General features: G+C 39.3%; 1 protein-coding gene across 3 annotated transcripts in view; it reads left to right on the forward strand.

Annotated features, from left to right (window-relative positions):
* The window catches only part of LOC133639921 (endonuclease V-like), a 156,571-nt gene that overhangs the window by 31,781 nt on the left and 101,361 nt on the right, over positions 1-23,429 (forward strand). For all 3 annotated transcript variants that reach the window (XM_062033617.1, XM_062033616.1, XM_062033615.1), the window contains exons 6-7: positions 4,506-4,574; positions 4,702-4,830. In XM_062033617.1, the coding sequence (XP_061889601.1) occupies positions 4,506-4,574; positions 4,702-4,830 (198 nt within the window). The remainder of the gene's footprint in view (positions 1-4,505; positions 4,575-4,701; positions 4,831-23,429) is intronic.

Consider the following 23,429-nt stretch of genomic DNA (forward strand, 5'->3'; position numbering starts at 1 on the left):
GGGGAGGGGAGGAGAGGGGCGTGTCTGTGTTTACTAACAACGGAGCCGCAGCCCATGTTAAGACACTCGACTCGAGTGTCTTAACACGGAGATATTCTCATTTCTTTTTTTTGTCGAGCACAAAGAAAAGAACATTTTAGTTAAATGTAAGTTGTGTCTTGGATCAAAGATCCCGTCTACTGCCCAAAACAACAATTCAAATCTGCCTGGTTAGGCTTTGTGTATGTCACGTGTGCCTTGTTATTATGCTGTTTGTTACTTATGTTATGTTGCAGCTATTTAAGATAGTTTTGTCAATTTGTCCTGGCCTGAAATAAATTGGCCCTTTGAAACATATCTTTGTCTTTGTGTGTTGTATGTACACTACCGTTCAAAAGTTTGGGGTCACATTGAAATGTCCTTATTTTTGAAGGAAAAGCACTGTACTTTTCAATGTTTTTAAAGAAATACACTCTATACATTGCTAATGTGGTAAATGACTATTCTAGCTGCAAATGTCTGGTTTTTGGTGCAATATCTACATAGGTGTATAGAGGCCCATTTACAGCAACTATCACTCCAGTGTTCTAATGGTACAATGTGTTTGCTCATTGGCTCAGAAGGCTAATTGATGATTAGAAAACCCTTGTGCAATCATGTTCACACATCTGAAAACAGTTTAGCTCGTTACAGAAGCTACAAAACTGACCTTCCTTTGAGCAGATTGAGTTTCTGGAGCATCACATTTGTGGGGTGAATTAAACCCTCAAAATGGCCAGAAAAGGAGAACTTTCATCTGAAACTCGACAGTCTATTCTTGTTCTTAGAAATGAAGGCTATTCCACAAAATTGTTTGGGTGACCCCAAACCTTTGAACGGTAGTGTAGACCACATTGCTTAGCAGCGTTCAGTGATGCAAATGCCTGTCAAGTTGATCAACAGATTGTATTATTCTCCAGTGCAATAACAGTACTGAAATGAAAGCTAAAAGGGCATTAATGGGAGCTTTTTTTTAAAAAAAGAAGAAAAAAAAAGTAACTAAATAGTTACTTTTCACAGTAACGCATTACTTTTTGGTGTAAGTAACTGAGTTAGTAACTGAGTTACTTTTGAAATAAAGTAACTAGTAACTGTAACCAACGTTCCCTCTAAGGTGCTCGCCTGCGCAATTGCGCACTGCTCAAGCGTCCTCTGCGCACAGCAAATATATGCCGCTCACCAAATCAAACCCATCTGAATTCTAAACAAAATAAACACATTTATTCTGTGTAATTTTGCAATGCAACTCTGAGTGACAGTGACAACAAGCGGCCCTAACGGTGTTCGTCAACACCGTTCAATTGAACACCGTTCAATTATTGTAACGTCTATCGAGATGCTTCGAGGACAGGAATTATATCGATCACTTTATTGAGCAAAACTGTTTACATTCGGCCATAACCACACCAAAAACATGAGTAAAAAACTTCTCTCTCGAAAAACTAGTAATTTTCTGCCGTACAAACCAGGCCAAAACCAACTTGTCATCTGTCACCAACACGCATACCACTAAGTCACTGGTGCGTTTAAGGCCACACAAAAAGTCGGACAAGTCAAACACCACACAAAGTTACACTATGACTCCTCAGTCATATCCGTGCTTATTCTACTGTCATTTATTATTAATGTTAATTTATTGATATTAATCATGGAATGCTGTTACTAGAGAAAGTTACAGGAATGCACACTTCATCCTATGCTTACATTTCATTGTGCAACATGAGGATGTTTAAGGGGAACTAAATGTGATCTCTGAAAGGGGTACAAATGATTTCCAAAGCAGGACCCCCACCCAGACATATTGTACAATACTAATCCATCCGTAATGAAAAACAAGATTTCTTTTATTTTCATTACAAGTGGGCCAAATCACTAATATTACAAAATAATCTCATGAAAATGACTCCTCATTTGAGTGTTATTATAAAAGATTGGTTTGAGACAGGTGTGCTGCTGGTATTGCCATGTGTGATGTTGCTCACATGTGCTCCACTGAATGCTCAGGGAGTTTTTGTGTTTGCTCAGACACGTGAACAATTAGAGGGAACATTGACTGTAACTAGTTACTGGTTTTCAGTAACTAACCCAACACTGATCATGACGCAGTAAGTTGAATGATGCGAACACATTTCTTACTGGATTCAATTCAATATGCTTATTCTGCCTTGGTGACTTTTCATATGTAAAATGCAACTACCGGTATGCTTTTTTCACACTTGTTTAAATTGACAAATGTGCTGTTTTGGACTGCAATAAAGTTTGGTTAAGGACACTTATTGCATATGTCTAGCTTGTGTGCTTAGCTGTTGTGTAGCTGCTTGTTCCTCTTAGCCCAGACCTGGGCATTCTGCGGCCCGCGGGCCGCATCCGGCCCTTTGTGCGTCCCTGTCCGGCCCGCGTGAGGCCAATTATAAATTACAAAATAAATTTTAAAAAGTATCTATGTCGAGTGTGCAATACAACGGTGCTGCTTTTGTTTTGAAAATCGTTATTTGTATTACTTCCGTGTGGACGTATGCGTGTGCGTGATTGTGAGTGAATGTGAACAGCTGCAATCATTAATTACAAAATAAAGTTGAAAAAACATCTATGTCGTGCGCGCAATACAACTGTGCTGCTTTTATTTTGAAAATTATTATTTATGGGCGTGTGTCAGTGTGTAACCTGCGAGTGAAGGTGCACATGCAGCGACAAGTGATGCACGGTTTACACCCGAGACGCTAACAAGAGAAAAGTTGATGAAGAATGGCGTGTTTTCAACAAGACATGGACTGCCATGCAACGTTCCCTCTAAGGTGCGCGCCTGCGCAATTGCGCACTGCTCAAGCTTCCGCTGCGCGCAGCAAGTATATGCCGCGCACCAAATCAAATCCCATCTGAATTCTAAACAAAATAAACATATTTATTCTATGTCATTTTGCAATGCAACTTTGAGTGACAGTGACAACAAGCGGCCCTAACGGTGTTCGTCAACACCGTTCAATTGAACACCGTTCAATTATTGTAACTGTCTATCGAGATGCTTCGAGGACAGGAATTATATCGATCACTTTATTGAGCAAAACTATTTATATTCGGACATAACCACACCAAAAACATAAGTAAAACACTTCTATCTCGAAAAACTAGTCATTTTCTGCCGTACAAACCAGGCCAAAACCAACTTGTCATCTGTCACCAACACGCATAGCACTAAACCACTGGTGCGTTTATGGCCACACAAAAAGTCGGACAACTCAAACACCACACAAAGTTACACTATGACTCCTCAGTCATACGTGTGCTTATTTTACTGTCATTTATTATTAATGTTAATTTATTTATATTAGTCATGGAATGCTGTTACACACACTATTATTATTAATTATTATTATTATTATTATTTATCTTACGGTATATATCAAAAATAATATTGAGCAAAATTTAATTGAAATATTGTCGATGTGGCCCTCCAGCAGTGCTCGGGTTGCTCATGCGGCCCCCGGTAAAAATTAATTGCCCACCCCTGTCTTAGCCTATAGCAGGGGTCGGCAACCCGCGGCTCTAGAGCCGCATGCGGCTCTTTAGCGCCGCCCTAGTGGCTCTCTGGAGCTTTTTCAAAAATGTATGAAAAATGGAAAAAGGTGAGGAGAAAAAAATATATTTTTTGTGTTAATATGTTTTCTGTAGGAGGACAAACATGACACAAACCTCCCTAATTGTTATAAATCACACTGTTTATATTAAACATGCTTCACTGATTCGAGTATTTGGCGAGCGCCGTTTTGTCCTACTAATTTTGGCGGTCCTTGAACTCACCCTAGTTTGTTTACATGTACAACTTTCTCCGACTTTCTAGGACGTGTTTTATGCCACTTCTTTTTCTGTCTCATTTTGTAAACCAAACTTTTAACGTTGTGCGTGAATGCACAAAGGTGAGTTTTGTTGATGTTATTGACTTGTGTGGAGTGCTAATTGGGCATATTTGGTCACTGCATGACTGCAAGCTAATCGATGCTAACATGCTATTTAGGCTAGCTATATGTACATATTGCATCATTATGCCTCATTTGTAGCTATATTTGAGGTCATTTAGTTTCCTTTAAGTCCTCTTAATTCAATTTATATCTCATGACACACTATCTGTATATAATATGGCTTTTATTTTTTTTTGAGGCTCCAGACAGATTTGTTTTTGTATTTTTGGTCCAATATGGCTCTTTCAACATTTTGGGTTGCCGACCCCTGACCTATAGCCTACCATGTTTACCTTTTGTAAATGACTTCCCTTTTGTACTTATTGGAGGACATTTAGGTGCTTAATTGCAGGTGTCAATCAGGACACCCCTATTAATTAGATACTTGAATTTTCCCCAAGTACAACAAACAAATCTGACAGTGTCTCATTAGTTGCTTTTGTAATATGTTTTTTAATTGTAAAGAGACTATCAGGACACCTTCTACGTTTATCTTCACAACCTGGATGTGTTTTTCCTTTTTGTTTATAGATAGCTGCCCTGCAGAAAGGAGGAGACAGCTTTCCACTCATTGCAACCTCAGGAAAAGTGCTCGGAAAGGTGCGACAATGGATGAATGCACAAATGAATACTAAAACGCTGTGAAGTCCCTCTCTTCCACTCAAAGTGTGAACATGGACAACGAAGCAAAAACGGTTGAAGTGTCACAGCCATTGTATGTTTGCAGGCGCTGCGTAGTTCGGACAAGAGCACAAAGCCGGTATATGTGTCAGTCGGCCATAAGATCAGTCTGGATACAGCTGTGCGCCTCACACACGCCTGTTGTCGCTTCCGAGTCCCAGAGCCCATCAGACAGGTAACAGAGAAGACACTCTAACAACACACACTAACAGTCACACCATCACGGTGGCGTATGTCGGAACACTGACAAAAAGGTAATAAACCAGCACTGGCAGGGAGCAACAGGTGAAACTAAAAAAAAAAAAACCCAGTGAAGTTGGTACGTTGTGTAAATGGTAAATATAAACAGAATACGAAGATTTGCAAATCCCGCTGAATAGACAAGATATTTAATGTTGAAACCGAGAAATGTAATTTTTTTTTGCAAATAATCATTAACTCAGAATTTAATGGCAGCAACACATTGCTAAACAGTTGGCACAGGGGCATTTTTACCACTTAAAGGCCTACTGAAAGCCACTACTACCGACCACGCAGTCTGATAGTTTATATATCAATGATGAAATCTTAACATTACAACACATGCCAATATGGCCGGGTTAACTTATAAAGTGCAATTTTAAATTTCCCGCTAAACTTCCGGTTGAAAACGTCTATGTATGATGACGTATGCGCGTGACGTCAATAGTTAAACGGAAGTATTCGGATCCCATTGAATCCGATACAAAAAACTCTGTTTTCATTTCAAAATTCCCCAGTATTCTGGACATCTGTGTTGGTGAATCTTTTGCAATTTGTTTAATGAACAATGAAGACTGCAAAGAAGAAAGCTGTAGGTGGGATCGGTGTATTAGCGGCTGGCTGTAGCAACACAACCAGGAGGACTTACTTGGATAGCAGACGCGCTAGCCGACGCTAGCCGCAAACCGCACGGATGATCGGGTGAAGTCTTTCGTCGCGCCGTCGATCGCTGGAACGCAGGTGAGCACGGGTGTTGATGAGCAGATGAGGGCTGGCTGGCGTAGGTGGATAGCTAATGTTTTTAGCATAGCTCTGTGAGGTCCGGTTGCTAAGTTAGCTTCAATGGCGTCGTTAGCAACAGCATTGTTAACCTTTGCCAGGCTGGAAAGCATTAACCGTGTATTTACATGTCCATGGTTTAATAGTATTGTTGATCTTCTGTCTACCCGTCCAGTCAGGGATTTATTTATTTTGTTTCTATATGCAGTTAAGCACGATGCTATCACGTTAGCTCCGTAGCTAAAGTGTTTCGTCGATGCATTGTCGTGGAGATAAAAGTCACTGTGAAAGTCCATTTCGCGTTCTCGACTCTCATTTTCAAGAGGATATAGTATCCGAGGTGGTTTGAAATACAAATCCGTGATCCACACTAGAAAAAGGAGAGAGTGTGGAATCCAATGAGCCAGCTTGTACCTAAGTTACGGTCAGAGCGAAAAAAGATATGTCTTGCACTGCCTCTCTAGTCCTTCACTCTAACGTTCCTCATCCACGAATCTTTCATCCTGGCTCAAATTAATGGGGTAATCGTCGCTTTCTCGGTCCAAATCGCTCTAGCTGCATTGAAAACAATAGGAAAATGTGAGGAGACTTTCAACTGACTACGTCACGCTACTTCCGGTAGGGGCAAGGCTTTTTTTTATCAGATACCAAAAGTTGCGATCTTTATCGTCGTTGTTCTCTACTAAATCCTTTCAGCAAAAATATGGCAATATCGCGAAATGATCAAGTATGACACATAGAATAGATCTGCTATCCCCGTTTAAATAAAAAAAAATAATTTCAGTAGGCCTTTAAGGTTTCTTCTAAAAGTAGATGATTAATCATGTAAAAATTTTGCAAAGTAATAGTTGTTTCACTTATTAAGTTGTTTAAAATGTAAAATGTTAGAGGTGTTGTTCGCATCTTCCTCACAGTTAGATTTTTCAAAGCAAAACACCAATAGCGAGCTCATGTTACCATTAGTTAGAGCACGTTTGTTTGACAATTGTGTATATTTTCCACAATTGTTACCGGCCCGAATACAATGGTTGGTGTTTACGGCGGTCACTCACCTGGTCTCGCCAACACGTGCGCGGAGAGATCGCGTGCACACACACAAAAGCACGTGCAGGCGTTACGTAAGTACGTAACTACGTCATTGCGTACTAGAAGTCGTAAGATGGCGGGATACAATGTGTAAAATTTGTTGAAAAGTTGGCGTCGCTCGGCATCTGTGCAAAAGTTTTTTCAGCCCAGTTAGGGTGTACCTCAGTCAGATTAGGGTGTGCATCTCTTTCAAGCCTTTTGCTGTTGGCATGTACTCCCTGATGATTACCTTTTTGTTACTAAAGTAAACATGTTTTTATCAATACTTTTCAATTTGTGAGTTACATCTTTCATAGCACAAATGATCTGTTTAATTTAGTTTAGTCTTTATTTGAAAGGACAATGCACAGAGACATTAAGCCCAAAGACAGATATGTTCTGCACCAGATGATAGCTAAATAGTTCATTTCCATCTGCAGTCCCTGGCTACCTAAATTAAAAAGATACAAGAACATGCAATAAAATTATACTGTAGCATGCAATCAAATTAAGAAAAGTCATAAAACGCCCTTTCATTGACACATACTTATACATTACAACCACCCCTCCTTTACATCAATACATGCTCTTGTTCACATCTGTCATCATTTGTAAAAACAACCATGATTTTAACACACACACAACTCACAGCTTACAATAAAAATGTTATCATGCATAAATATAATACACATTAAGTTGACATGTCCAACATTGTGCCCACCTCAGTGACCGTGGGAGCAGCTTTGATTGCTCCAAAGCCACTCTTTAACTTCAATTGTGAATGAAGAGTAATCTGTTAGACTTTTCAAGTTTGTTGTGAGGTCGTTCCAGAATCTAATCGCTTTATATCAGGGGTGTCCAAACTTTTTCCACTGAGGGCCGCACACTGAAAAATCAAAGCAAGCAAGGGCCATTTTGATATTTTTTTATATAAAAAACCAATACAATATATGTGCAGTATAAAAAATATACATTTAGGCCTCCACTCAAGCTTGATCCTGGGGACCCCAAAGGGTTTTGGTCAAAAAAATATTAAAAATGTGTCATTATTCAGTATTATTATTTTTATTATTATTCAAGTTTTAAATCTCTAGATCAACATTTGGTCTACCTGTCAATATAACGTTTTTAAAGATTTAAGTTGTATGCTCTTTTTGTCAAAGAAAACCCAGTTTTTTTATGGAAAAAACACAAAATATGCAATATTTTCACCCAATAAAATTTTTAAGTGGAATATTTGAGATTATATAACAATTGGAGCCTAAAAATGTCAATAACTCATAACACCATTGATTTTAATTCATTATTTTTTTTTTAGCAATGGCACTTAAAAACAAATCACTCTAAAATTATTGTGGATCCAAAAGGGTCCTACTCATTAAAGTGTTAAAAAATAAATTGTAATTTTTTTTTTACGGTTTACTTTTAACACAATAATCTCGAGATCAACTTCAGATCTATCCGTCAATTATAAGTTCTATTGTTTTTTATGTTTTTTGTTTGTTCGTTTTAGGCCCTTCTTTAAAAAAAAAAAAAAACAGCTCAGTTTTTTGTATGGCAAACACAAAATATGCAACATGTTCCCCAAAAAATATCTCAAAGTGGAATATTTAATGTGGCGTAATTAGAGCTTTGAATAGGTCAATAATTCATAATGACATTGATTTTGATTCATTATTATTTTTTAAAGAAAGAAACAGCCTGCATGGCAGCTTTGTGTTATTAGAGTAAACATTGCAACATTTTCTTGTTACATTTCACCTGTTTGCTCTTTTATACCACTTTTTATGTTTTTAATTTTTTTTCAATAGTATTTTTAAAATGTGCCGTGGGGCCGTTAAAAAAGGACCTGCGGGCCGCACTTTGGACACCCCTGCTTTATATGAAAAGGCTGATAGTGCAAAAGAGGTTTTACATCTGGGTACGCTACACTGCCCCCTGGTGGAGGCTCGTGTGTTTCTTGTTGTCACAGCAGATGTGAGCTGGACAAAGTGCCTAAGTGGCGCTGGTGCAGTTTTATTTAGTATTTGATGGGCCATTCGTATTGAGGCTAATCTCTGAATGTTAGCAAAATTTAACGATCCATATATTGAAGAACTAAACAGTGATGGTGGTGTTGTGGTTTTCGGTCAAGGATTTTGAGCGATTGTTTGTGCAAGGTTTCCAATGGCCTCAGTGTCATTTTGCTTGCCTGGGACCAACATGTTGTACAATAATAAAAACGAGACATAATCATTGCATTAAAAAAAGTTTGAGCTGCCTCCAGCGTTAACAAATTGCTGATACATTTGAACATTTTTATGTTGTACTTAAGTCTCTGGCACATCTGTTTGGGTCTAAAATGACACCCAGGTAACGATAATCACTAACATGTTGTATTATTTCCTTATTAACAGTTATATTTGGAAAGGATGACGCTTTAGACCTGCTCAGTGGCCTAGTGGTTAGAGTGTCCGCCCTGAGATCGGTAGGTTGTGAGCTCAAACCCCGACCGTGTCATACCAAAGACGATAAAAATGGGACCCATTACTTCCCTGCTTGGCACTCAGCATCAAGGGTTGGCATTAGGGATGTCCGATAATATCGGCCTGCCGATATTATCGGCCGATAAATGCGTTAAAATGTAATATCGGAAATTATCGGTATCGTTTTTTTTATTATCTGTATCGTTTTTTTATTTTTAAAACATTTTTTTTTTTATTAAATCAACATAAAAAACACAAGATACACTTACAATTAGTGCACCAACCCAAAAAACCTCCCTCCCCCCATTTCTTTCTGTTATCAATATTCTGGTTCCTACATTATATATCAATATATATCAATACAGTCTGCAAGGGATACAGTCCGTAAGCACACATGATTGTGCGTGCTGCTGGTCCACTAATAGTACTAACCTTTAACAGTTAATTTGACTCATTTTCCTGAATTACAAGTTTCTATGTAACTGTTTTTATATTGTTTTACTTTCTTTTTTATTCAAGAAAATGTTTTTAATTTAGTTATCTTATTTTATTATTTTTTTTAAAAAGTACCTTATCTTCACCATACATGGTTGTCCAAATTAGGCATAATAATGTGTTAATTCCACGACTGCATATATCGGTTGATATCGGTATCTGTAATTAAAGAGTTGGACAATATCGGGATATCGGCAAAAAGCCATTATCGGACATCCCTAGTTGGCATCACCAAAATGATTCCCGAGCGCGGCCACCGCTGCTGCTCACTGCTCCCCTCACCTCCCAGGGGGTGGAACAAGGGGATGGGTCAAATGCTGAGGGTAATTTCACCACACCTAGTGTGTGTGACTATCAGTGGGACTTTAACGTTTTTTTTGTTTTTTTTTTTTAAATATTTCCATCCATTTTCTTCCGCTTATCCGAGGTCGGGTCGCGGGGGCAGCAGCCTAAGCAGAGAAGCCCAGACTTCCCTCTCCCCAGCCACTTCGTCCAGCTCCTCCCGGGGGATCCCGAGGCGTTCCCAGGCCAGCCGGGAGACATAGTCTTCCCAACGTGTCCTGGGTCTTCCCCGTGGCCTCCTACCGGTCGGACGTGCCCGAAACACCAGGGAGGCCTTCAGGTGGCATCCTGACCAGATGCCCGAACCACCTCATCTGGCTTCTCTCGATGTGGAGGAGCAGCGGCTTTACTTTAAACTCCTCCCAGATGGCAGAGCTTCTCACCCTATCTCTAAGGGAGAGACCCGCCACCGGGTGGAAAAAAATAATTTCAGCCGCTTGTACCCGTGATCTTGTCCTTTCGGTCATGACCCAAAGCTCATGACCATAGAGGTGAGGATGGGAACGTATATCGACCGGTAAATTGAGAGCTTTGCCTTCCGGCTCAGCTCCTTCTTCAACACAACTGATCGATACAGCGTCCGCATTACTGAAGACGCCGCACCGATCCGCCTGTCGATCTCACGATCCACTCTTCCCTCACTCGTGAACAAGACTCTGAGGTACTTGAACTCCTCCACTTGGGGCAAGATCTCCTCCCCAACCCGGAGATGGCACTCCACCCTTTTCCGGGCGAGAACCATGGACTCGGACTTGGAGGTGCTGATTCCCATCCCAGTAGCTTCACACTCGGCTGCGAACCGATCCAGTGAGAGCTGAAGATCCTGGCCAGATGAAGCCATCAGGACCACATCATCTGCAAAAAGCAGAGACCTAATCCTGCAGCCACCAAACCGGATCCCCTCAACGCCCTGACTGCGCCTAGAAATTCTGTCCATAAAAGTTATGAACAGAATCGGTGACAAAGGGCAGCCTTGACGGAGTCCAACCCTCACTGGAAACGGGTCCGGGTTTTTTATATTTGTTTACAAAATACATTGTTGCCGTTTTCTTCATGTTTAATGTAAGACTAGAGTCACGTAGCCATCTTGCCACCTGCTCCATGGTTGCTGTAAGTTTTTGAGCAACCTGTCATGCAAGGATTAAAGTGACATTGCAGTTAGCTTCCGAGATTGTGAGCATTTACACTACCGTTCAAAAGTTTGGGGTCACATTGAAATGTCCTTATTTTTGAAAGAAAAGCACTGTACTTTTCAATGAAGATAACTTTAAACTAGTCTTAACTTTAAAGAAGTACACTCTATACATTGCTAATGTGGTAAATGACTATTCTAGCTGCAAATGTCTGGTTTTTGGTGCAATATCTACATAGGTGTATAGAGGCCCATTTCCAGCAACTATCACTCCAGTGTTCTAATGGTACAATGTGTTTGCTCATTGGCTCAGAAGGCTAATTGATGATTAGAAAACCCTTGTGCAATCATGTTCACACATCTGAAAACAGTTTAGCTCGTTACAGAAGCTACAAAACTGATCTTCCTTTGAGCAGATTGAGTTTCTGGAGCATCACATTTGTGGGGTCAATGAAACGCTCAAAATGGCCAGAAAAAGAGAACTTTCATCTGAAACTCGACAGTCTATTTTTGTTCTCAGAAATGAAGGCTATTCCACAAAATTGTTTGGGTGACCCCAAACTTTTGAACGGTAGTGTACATGAAAATAAAAAATGTGGGTTTTACAATATGTACTTTGAACGATAAAACACTGAATATTGACAACATATGAACGTCAAAAATGCAACAAACACAGCAAAATATGAACGTGAAGGGCAACCCAAAACGTTGCAAGAGCCATATTGGACCAAAAATACAAAAAATAATCTGTCTGGAGCTGCAAAAAATGAAAAGCTGCATAAATGTCTTATAATGAAGGCAACACATGATGTACAGTAAGTGTCTATATTAGCCATATTAGCCTACTATCAAAATGACTATGTGTCACAGGCTGAAGCAAATCTTTGTTGACAGAAATGTTGAAATGTAATATTTATTTTACACATTTTTACAACATTAGATTCTGGTTCTTAGAAATGAAGGCTATTCCACAAAATTGCTTGGGTGACCCCAAACTTTTGAACGGTAGTGTATCGTTAAGAAAATTCTCTTTTTTTTGTCCACGCAATTCTTTATCCACCTGGTAGTGGTAAGAATATTACTGCAACATGTGTTGAATTGCTTGTTTCTCCCTTTTGTTAGTCATCTCCACCGTGTATTGGCAGAAATTCTCCACCCTTGGAAGAATATATGCTGGTGTTGAAAACTCCTGTTATTTTTGTAGCTCTCATGAGAAGACTCCACAGAGATATTGCTTTGACAGCGTCAGGTCTTATTTAACACCCACGTTTTTTTTTTAGGTAGGAAGCAAAACGAGACCCGGTTGTGCTGAGCTGCTGCTCGAAGCTCTTTCCTTCCCCTCTCGTCCACTAGGCTGCGCTGTGTTTCCACTCTTCAGCGTCCTTTTGTGCTTTGTACTGCGACAGAAGCACATCTGCACACACATTTTCAAATCAGTTGCAGACGCAGAAGCATGTATAATGTTTCTTTCACCACAGTGTGAGCGTGGTCCTTGTAGCTTGTAGGAGGGGAGTGGGGGTGTCTGAGTGGCAGCAGCAGATTGTGGACAGCACAGGACAACTCTAACCTTCTTTACATTCTAATTGAGTTTTTTTCCCCACACTCTTGTTCTCTCTGTTCAAGCATTGTTTCTCCACTTGAACACAGGGAGTGTAATGGGTCTATGTCCAAAACCCAAAACCAGTGAATTTGGCAGGTTTTGTAAATCTGTTGATAAAAACAGAATACAATGATTTGCAAATCCTTTTCAACCTATATTCAATTGAATAGACTGCAAAGACAAGATTCTTAACATTCAAACTGGTAAACTTTGTTATTTTTTTTGCAAATATTAGCTCATTTGGAATTTGATGCCTGCAACATGTTTCAAAAAAGCTGGCACAAGTGGCAAAAAAACGGAATGCTCATCAAACACTTATTTGGAACATCCCACAGGTGAACAGGCTAATTGGGAACAGGTGGGTGCCATGATTGAGTATAAAAGAATCTGGAGAAATCACTGCAAGTAAGCGGCAATGCCCGTGATCTTTGATCCCTCAGGCGGTATTGCATAAAAAAAGCAACATCAGTGTGTAAAGGACATCACCACATGGGCTCAGGAACACTTCAGAAAACCACTGTCAGTAACTACAATTTGTCACTACATCTGTAGGTGCAAGTTAAAACTCTTAATGTGCAAAGCGAAAAGCCATTTATCAACAACACCCAGAAACGCCGCCGGCTTCGCTGGGCCCGAGCTCATCTAAGATGGACTGAGTCCACATTTCAAATTGTTTTTTGTAAAATGTGGACGTCGTGTCCTTCGGACCAAAGAGGAAAAGAACCATCCGGACTGTTCTAGGCGCAAAGTTGAAAAGCCAGCATCTGTGATGGTATGGGGGTGTATTAGTGCCCAAGGCATGGGTAACTTACACATCTGTGAAGGCACCATTAAAGCTGAAAGGTACATACAGGTTTTGGAGCAACATATGTTGTCATCCAAGCAACGTTATCATGGACGCCCCTGCTTATTTCAGCAAGACAATGCCAAGCCACATTCTGCACGTGTTACAACAGCGTGGCTTCATAGTAAAAGAGTACGGGTACTAGACTGGCCTGCCTGTAGTCCAGACCTGTCTCCCATTGAAAATGTGTGGCGCATTATGAAGTCTAAAATACCACAACAAAGACCCCGGACTGTTGTTAAAAGGAAAGACCATGTAACACAGTGGTAAAAATGCCCCTGTGCCAACTTTTTTATGTGTTGCTGCCATTAAATTCTAAGTTAATGACTATTTGCAAAAAAAGAATAACTCTCTCAGTTTGAACATTAAATATCTTGTCTTTGCAGTCTATTCAATTGAATATAAGTTGAAAAGGATTTGCAAATCATTGTATTCTGTTTTTATGTACCATTTACACAACGTGACCACTTCACTGGTGTTGGGTTTTGTACATAACAGTACAATTCCAAACCAATCCCAGCCCAGCAACACTCCAAATAGCAATCCACAGAGCAATTGAGAGGACACACTAGCGCAACACAATAAACAAAAAGGTCAAACAAATAATGACTGTCAACAACAGCATCAATAAAAATAAGAACCCAACATAACTGTGATTAAAAAGACTAAACAACAATAAGCAAACAAAAGACTGTTATTATCACTCATCATTTCCATCGCCATCACAGCCATTCATAAAAACAATAGTGTCACAGAGGCTTAAACTTGTAGTGCATCTCATAAGCTTGACAACACACTGTATCCAATATTTACCACAGTAAAGAAACAGTCATTATTTAGAATCATTTAATAGTTGAAACAAATTCATATAATGGATCCCATATTCGGCAGCACGGTGGTATAGTGCATGTGCCTCACAATACGAAGGTCCTGAGTTTGATCTCGGGCTCGGGGTCTTTCTGTGTGGAGTTTGCATGTTCTCCCCGTGACTGCGTGGGTTCCCTCCAACTCAATCACCACAATTGTACTATAAAATATACAGTGTTTTTTGCATAATATTACGGTAAATGGAAACACTTTACCATCGTTTTTATTTCATTCTGGCAACTGAGCTGCCAATTTTTTACCGTTAAAAAAGCGGTGATACTGTTTTACCATTAACAACAAAAATAACAACCATAGATCAGGGGAGTCAAACGTACGACCCGAGGGCCGGATCAGGCCCACGAACAGATTTTATCCGGCCCGCGGGATGAGTTTGCTAAGTATAAAAATTAACCTGAAGTTTTTGAATGAAAAAAAAACTGCTGTTCTAAATGTGTCCACTGGATGTCGCAACAGCAATTCTTTGTATATTTGTTAGATGATGCTACATACAGTATGTACAAAATAAACCACACAATGTTAGTACATCAGTTGAGGAAAATGATCAAACTACTTAAATAACATCCTGTAATTTTATTTTAATATACAATTTTTTATCTCGATACATTGAAAATTAACACCAAAGAGTTGCCTGATCAACATTATCACAGAATTTATTCAGAAAATATCAATAACAAGAAATAAAGGTAGAATACTATTAACCGCAACATGTAAGTGTAAAAAAAAAAACAACAACATTATGATTTGTACATTTTCAGAATGTGCTTGTTCTATTTTTAAACAAAGAAAACAATCTGAAGTTGTCTTTATTTGTAAGTTATCGTGCCATGATTTTACCAGTCCGGCCCACTTGGGAGTGGATTTTTCTCCTTGTGATCTAAAATGAGTTTGACATCCCATAGATCTTACAGTAATAACACTGGCAGCTCAGTCGACAGAACTTCCCGTAAAAAAAACAGTGGTAGAGTTTTTTCAATTTTATAGTAATATGATTGGCAACACTAAATTGGCCCTAGTGTGTGAGTGTGAGTGTGAATGTTGTCTGTCTATCTGTGTTGGCCCTGCGATGAGGTGGCGACTTGTCCAGGGTGTACCCCGCCTTCAGCCCGATTGTAGCTGGGATAGGCTCCAGCGCCCCCCGCGAACCCGAAGGGAATAAGCGGTAGAAAATGGATGGATGGATGCTGTAAAAAACAGCAAAATTTTACAGTAAAATGTATTGTCATTTTTTACAGTGTACAATTTGATGGATAACTTGCTCTAAAACCATAAGTCAAGCAGAAATGTAAGTATTTTAACAAGATAAAATGTTTGGAAAGTATGATCATGTATATTTTTTGCTATATTGGATAATATTAAAGTTTAAAAGGTATGCAATTACATGCATTGTTTCTGTTAAAATGGAAAGAACAAATACATTTAGTAAGAAAAGATAAAGTACTTTATTGAAACATATTATTTCCAGGCCTTTGTGGGCCACGTAAAATTATGTGGCGGGCCAGATCTGGCCCCCGGGCCTTGAGTTTGATATCACTGAGTTAGAACGTCAACGTCTATCCATTTTTTAAATATTACTGTTTTTGTTATGGTGCATATTGACAGATTCGCAAGTTTACTATTTGATGACAGATGACTAAATTGATGCAGATCTCTAAACCACAGAAAACGAACAAATGAACAGCGTTCAGTGTTTAGAAGTAGGAATCATCACAATCTGACTTGACTTTGGAAACTGATCAGGGCTTCTGTACACAACCTCTTGGATTTTCAAAACCATTCAGGGCTTGATGCAGGGTCAGGTCTGGGCCATTCCAAAACGTTCATTATCTGCTGAGGCTCTGAATTTTGGGTCTTCAAAAGGTGAAATTCCTTTTCATCTTTCAAGCAGAAGGCCTGATAGTATGTGTTAGAACTGACTGGGATCAGATTCTGCTGAGGAAAAACATAGCATAGCAGTGTGAAAAGTGGTGCTCTTTTTGTGGTTCCATTGCAGTGTTGATGTTAAGGTACAGACGGTGCTTGTTTTGGGAAGATTTAATCTATTGCATTTTTTATACCCACAGTTCTCTTTCGGCGCAATAGACGTGTTCCGCTATTTGCTGGAATTTGGAAATAATACAAAATTGATGTCTCTGGTTGTTGCTACAGTATGTTGCTGAAAGTCTCCGTGCTAATGGACCCCTGTGTTCCCTTCTCACTTTTGTTTCTGCTGTTGTCAAAACGAGATAAACTCCCCAAGTCCCAAGAGGGACTGAACGAGTGTCATCATTAAATAGTAAAGGTTGATGGTTGAATGTTCACTATAGGAGAATACAAAACCCAAAACCAGTGAAGTTGGCAAGTTGTGTAAATGGTAAATAAAAACAGAATACAATGATTTGTAAATCCCTTTCAACTTATATTCAATTGAATAGACTGCAAAGACAAGATATTTAATGTTGGAACTGAGAAAGATCTTTTTTTTTTTGCAAATACTCATTAACTTAGAATTTAATGGCAGCAACACATTGCAAAAAAGTTGGCACAGGGGCATTTTTACCTCTGTGTTACATGGCCTTTCCTTTTAACAACACTCAGTAAACGTTTGGGAACTGAGGAGACACATTTTTGAAGCTTTTCAGGTGGAATTATTTCCCATTCTTGCTTGATGTACAGCTTAAGTTGTTCAACAGTCCGGGGTCTCCGTTGTGGTATTTTAGGCTTCATAATGTGCCACACATTTTCAATGGGAGACAGGTCTGGACTACAGGCAGGCCAGTCTAGTATTATGAAGCCACGCTGTTGTAACACGTGCAGAATGTGGCTTGGCATTGTCTTGCTGAAATAAGCAGGGGCGTCCATGATAACGTTGCTTGGATGGCAACATATGTGGCTCCAAAACTTGTATGTACCTTTCAGCCAGGGCCGGCCCGTGGCATAGGCCGTATAGGCAAATGCTAAGGGCGCCGTCCATCAGGGGGCGCCACGCCAGTGCCACAAATGTTGGAGAAAAAAAAAAAAAAGTTGGTACTATTATTTCTAAATACAAAAAATAATCCCACGTTAATTAAAATGCAAAGTAAAGCCTATTTAATTGAAATATTATTTGTTACAACATTACGCCCCCCGCACGGTGCGCCCCCTCCCTTCCCGTATCATGATTCTTTTTGGATGTCACCACATCAAAAAATCAACACAAGATGTCAAAACGGCCAAAACTGTCAGGTGTCTAGGGAAGAAAAAATAGAAAAGAAGAGGAGGAGAAACGAGAAAAAGACAGAGGTAGCAGGTAGGTAACGTTAGCCTACATGAAATTATTTGTCTGTTACAGAATGTGATAGTAACCTGGCTTTTTAGCATTAAGCTAATGTTACATGATTCGGCAATTGCTAATCAATAAATAGCTAGTTCTGTTTTAACGTCGTGTTAATGTGGAGGGGGCTAAATTGTTATGGAAAATAATAATGTAACGTTAGGTAATTACAGTACTCCCACCTTACATTCCTCAGGGACATTTGTATTAGATCTTTTAAGCAGGTGTTTTTTGTTTACATTGTTATTGCCTTCTGGTTAGCTAATGTTTGCCCTGCAGGTAATAGTCACTTTTCCACCCCTTTATATATTAGGTATAGTTGTAAGCCTAGTTGTTAAAGTGCACATCATTAATGTTAATTAAGCAATATCATATGAGAGGGAATGCTGTTTTTTAATTTGAGCACTGCTGTGATTCGGTTAAAGATAATCATAACATAACATTCTCATATAATATGTTAATTTGCTTTCTTTAAGTAAAACAAAAGGTCAAAGACAAAGCTATTCGGTTTCTTGTGAGTATATACACTTCACTGCCGATGTGGGGGGGCGCCACCTAAAATCTTGCCTAGGGCGCCAGATTGGTTAGGGCCAGGCCTGCTTTCAGCATTAATGGTGCCTTCACAGATGTGTAAGTTACCCATGCCTTGAGCACTAATACACCCCCATACCATCACAGATGCTGGCTTTTCAACTTTGCGCCTATAACAGTCCGGATTGTTCTTTTCCCCTTTGGGGAGAAGACGCTGTCGAAGGTGAGCCACGTAAATAAGACCGCCCACAAAACGCCGCATCCTGAAGCGACTGTCAGAAAGTGACTTGAAGATGATCTGTAAAACATCATCTATGCAACATTTTGACCAAAGAACCACCATCACATGTTAGGTAGACCTCAAGGAAGTGTTTTACATTTTGAAAAAAATCATAATATGACCACTTTTGATGTGCCTTTTGTATGAAAATAGACCTGAATAGACCATCTTATCAGCAGTGCGCCTTATAATCCGGCGTGTTCTATAATCCGAAAAATACGGTACACGTTGCAACTCTCCAAAATACTGTGTGAGTTCTGAGCGATTCTGTAATAGCTCATCCATACCAAAAAAAAAGCGAAATTATAAACTTACAGAATGATAGTAAATACAGAACGTACAGATCTGTATTGGGCCTGTCTCCAAAAATGTATGTGGATGCAGATAATTACTGTTACCCCCCGCCCCCAAAAAGCAATAACGGATTGCAATGCCCGTGGATTGTCGCCATGTGGTATATTTCATTCTTTTTTTAGTAGATGGCAGGCACACATGCCTCCCTGTGGGCTGTGAATATTGACGAGATGACAAGACAATCTAATTAGTGACTTTGTCATTGCTCTAAAGCAGGGGTGTCCAAAGTGCGGCCCGGGGGCCATTTGCGGCCCGCAGGTAATTTTTTAACGGCCCCACAGCACATTCTAAAAATACGATGAACAAAAAATAAAAAAACATAAAAAGTGGTATAAAAGAGCAAACAGGTGAAATGTAACAAGAAAATGTTGCATTATTTAATCTAATAACACAAAGCTGCCATGCAGGCTGTTTCTTTCTTTCAAAAAAAATAATGAATCAAAATCAATGTCATTATGAATTATTGACCTATTCAAGGCTCCATTTACTTCACATTAAATATTCCACTTTGAGATATTTTGGGGGGAAAATGTTGCATATTTTTATTGGTTGCCATTTAAAAAACAAAGTTTTTTAAAGAAGGGCCTAAAACGAACAAACAAAAAACAAAAACAACAATAAAACGTATAATTGACGGATAGATATGAAGTTGATCTTGAGACTATTGTGGTAAAAGTTAAAAAAAATGTTGGATTAATTTTTTTAAACTTTACTGAGCAGTACCCTTTTGGATCCCTAATAATTTTAGTGGGAATTTTTTTTTTTTAAGTGTCATTGCTAAAAAAAATAATGAATTAAAATCAATGTTGTTATGAGTTATTGACCTTTTTAAGACTCCAATTATTATATAATCTCAAATATTCCACTTTAAAATTTTATTGGGGGAAAATATTGCATATTTTGTGTTTTTTTCCCATAAAGAAACACGGTTTTCCTTGACAAAAATGGCATACAACTTAAATCTTTAAAAGCGTTATATTGACAGATAGACCTAATGTTGATCTAGAGATTTAAACCTTGAATAATAATAATAATACTAAATAATGACACATTTGTAATATTTTTTTTGGGGTCCCCGGGATCAAGTCTGAGTGGAGGCCTAAATGTATCTTTTTTATACATATATTGTATTGGTTTTTAAAATAAAAAATATCAAAATGGCCTCCGCTTGCTTTGATTTTTCAGTGTGCGGCCCTCAGTGGAAAAAGTTTGGACACCCCTGCTCTAAAGCAAAACCATGACATCATTGCCTTTGATCCTGTGCTTTTTTTTTTTAAAACTGTTTGGGCAACTGAAATGTCCATAAAATGTTACATGTTTTATTACAGCAGGATTTTATGGTAAGCTTCAATTGACCTGCCTCCTTTTGAAAATATGTGGCACTTGAAGTGCTAAATATTGTCCTCTTTGAAACAAAATCCCCTGTAAGTAATCCGCATGAATTTTGCATTTTGCTGATCCAAACCCGCCGACTGTGATGGCTTACAGCAAATAGCAATGTAATCGCATATATCACTGGTGAGTAGCACACCTTAATGGGAAGCTTATTTTCTTCCTCCTTGCAATCTGTGAGTGTACAGAGTGGTAAGGAGGCCTCTTAGTTGATACGATCCCACATTTCTAGTATCCGTTCTGTGACACATACACACACTGTAGTTGTGGGCTGCTGCTAGTCTACTGGTCATTATCTCTTTGCGGGAATCAATGAAACCTCTCATCCCTGATGGGAAGACATCTACTAATAATGGGACTCTACGGCGCTACCTGAGAGACACAGTAACAGCATATTTCCTCTCTCTACCGTACATTTTTAAATATATCTCCGGTCTCCTGACAGCATTCACTTACCGCATGCATTGCTCAGCTTCCTGTGTGCATTTTGCTCATGAAAAATACATGTTTTATATGTTGGAAATTCTTGACTTTCCTTTTTACAAATTGTCTGTGAAGACTGAATACAGTATTTTACTCATTATAAGGCAACACTTAAATCCTTTTTATTTTTTTTTGCTCAAATCTCGACAGTGCGCCTTATAACCTGGTGCGCCTAATGTACGGAATAATTCTGGTTTTACTTACCGACCTCAAAGCTATTTTATTTGGTACATGGTGAAATGATAAGTGTGACCAGTAGATGGCAGTCACACATGAGAGATACATTATATTGCCAAAAGTATTTGACCACCCATCCAAATGATCAGAATCAGGTGTCCTAATCACTTGGCCTTCCACAGGTGTATTATATCAAGCACTTAGGCATGGACACTGTTTCTACAAACATCAGGATGCGCCGTTTTGTGGGCGGTTTTATTTACTTGGCTCACTTTCGACAGCGTCTTCTCCCCGTCATCTTTGTTGTAGCGGTGTAGCGTGCAAGGACGGGAGTGGAAGAAGTGTCGAAAGATGGCGCTAGCTGTTTTAATGACATTCAGACTTTACTTCAATCAATAACGGAGCAGCATCTCCTCATCCGTGGCTCACTAGTGCAACAACAACACCGGAAATGTGTCCCATGAAAAACCGCCCGACCGGAACCCTCTAATAACTAAAGTTCCTTGGGTGAATAATGTAAACTCACTACACCGGTATGTTTTAGCGCTTCCATAGCGAGTCTACTGACTTTATGCCACTTTATGCTACTTTATATTAGAAATGGCAAAAGCAGAGGATGAATGTCACATAACAAGAAGATAGAGGAAAAAGAAGAAGTCCCCACGGACTCCACATTTTCAGGACTTATGCAGATCTCTAATACACATCAGCAGGTACCAGAAGGTAAGAGAAGTTAATTTTGCATAATATTGCAAAACAAAACGCCAGATAATATGTCTGCTAATAGGTGCTATTTTGCGGTCCTTATACACACATCATAATAATTCTTGACTACGGTAGCCTTAATGCACCAACAATCCATCAAGCGGTGCGGTTTCAAAGTCGTACTAAAACATTTTGACAGATTTTTGAGTGCCGTGTGTAATGTTTTACAGTATATTCTCAATGGAACATTTAACGTTTTGGTGTTGTTTACTGGCGCCATATTGCAGTCTACACGTATCTCTTATGTGTGACTGCCATTTACTGGTCACACTTATCAAATAAAATTGCTTCAAGGTCAGTAAGCACAACCATAATTATTCCGTACATTAGGTGCACAGGGTTATAAGGTGCACCGTCGATTTTTAAGAACATGAAAGGATTTTAAGTGCGCCTTATAGTCCGAAAAATATGGTATGTCCATGACATGAGCTGGTCTCGGACTGCTTGCTTGTTTTAAATGAATTCTCTTTCGTTTCTCTCAAATTGGTTCGTTTGAGCGTAATAATAATAATTAGTGTTATTTATAGGGTGCCTCTCTGGGGCCTTTTGGACACTGTACACAACAACAAATAAGGAGCAATAAAAACATTACAGATTTGGATAAGAAACAAGAGACAGAACATTGCAGATGTGAGCTAAAAACATAAATAGCTAGCATTAAAGTAATTATGTCGGGAGTAAGTGTGTTTTAAGCCTTGATCTGAAGATACCCTGAAGAATGTCAGCATATGTGGATGTGTAGTATGTCTAAATTGATAGCAACACGTGCAAAAACACAAGTGACAGGTGAAAATATCAATTAAGTTAAAGTTAAAGTACCAATGATTGTCACACACACACACTAGGTGTGGTGAAATTTGTCCTCTGCATTTGACCCATCCCTTTGATCACCCCCTGGGAGGTGAGGGGAGCAGTGGGCAGCAGCGGTGCCGCGCCCGGGAATCATTTTTTGTGATTTTACCCCCAACCCTTGATGCTGAGTGCCAAGCAGGGAGGTAATGGGTCCCATTTTTATAGTCTTTGGTATGACTCGGCCGGGGTTTGAACTCACAACCTAGCGATCTCAGGGCGGACACTCTAACCACTAGGCCACTGAGTAGGTTGAGTAGTAAGATTAACACAATCGCTCAGGTGCTGCCAGCTGTAACAGTTGACTTGTAGAACTCCTCTAAACGCAGAGGAAGTGTGTGATTGATTTAAATCTGAACTCTCCTTTGGGCCCTCAGGCTGTCTAAATGTTAATATATGACTGTCTGACATTCTGCTGCTGCAACCACTGGACTCCGGGTCCGCAGCAGAGACGTGGGAGTTAGCAATAAATTGCACCATTCCGACTCAACCCGAAAGGACCACTAATGATTGATATTGAAATGGTTTAGCTTGAACCAAAAGTTTGGGAAGGTGGATTCAAGTGCAGGAGACGGACTGAGACTGCATAAAGAAGTTAGGACGGAGAAGAAACCCGAAAGGACACAGCTGCAGAGTTGAAGGACTAAATGGTGGAGGTAGTGTTACAGGTGTTGAAACATGATTGTTATTGTTAGTGCTCTCCTCTTTCTCTGACCTTGTGTTGCGATTGACTAATTTACATTTAAATAGTCTTATACTTATTACAATGATGGATGTGATAGATAGATAGATAGATAGATAGA

This window comes from Entelurus aequoreus, linkage group LG22, assembly GCF_033978785.1.
Source record: "Entelurus aequoreus isolate RoL-2023_Sb linkage group LG22, RoL_Eaeq_v1.1, whole genome shotgun sequence".
NCBI lineage: Eukaryota > Metazoa > Chordata > Actinopteri > Syngnathiformes > Syngnathidae > Entelurus > Entelurus aequoreus.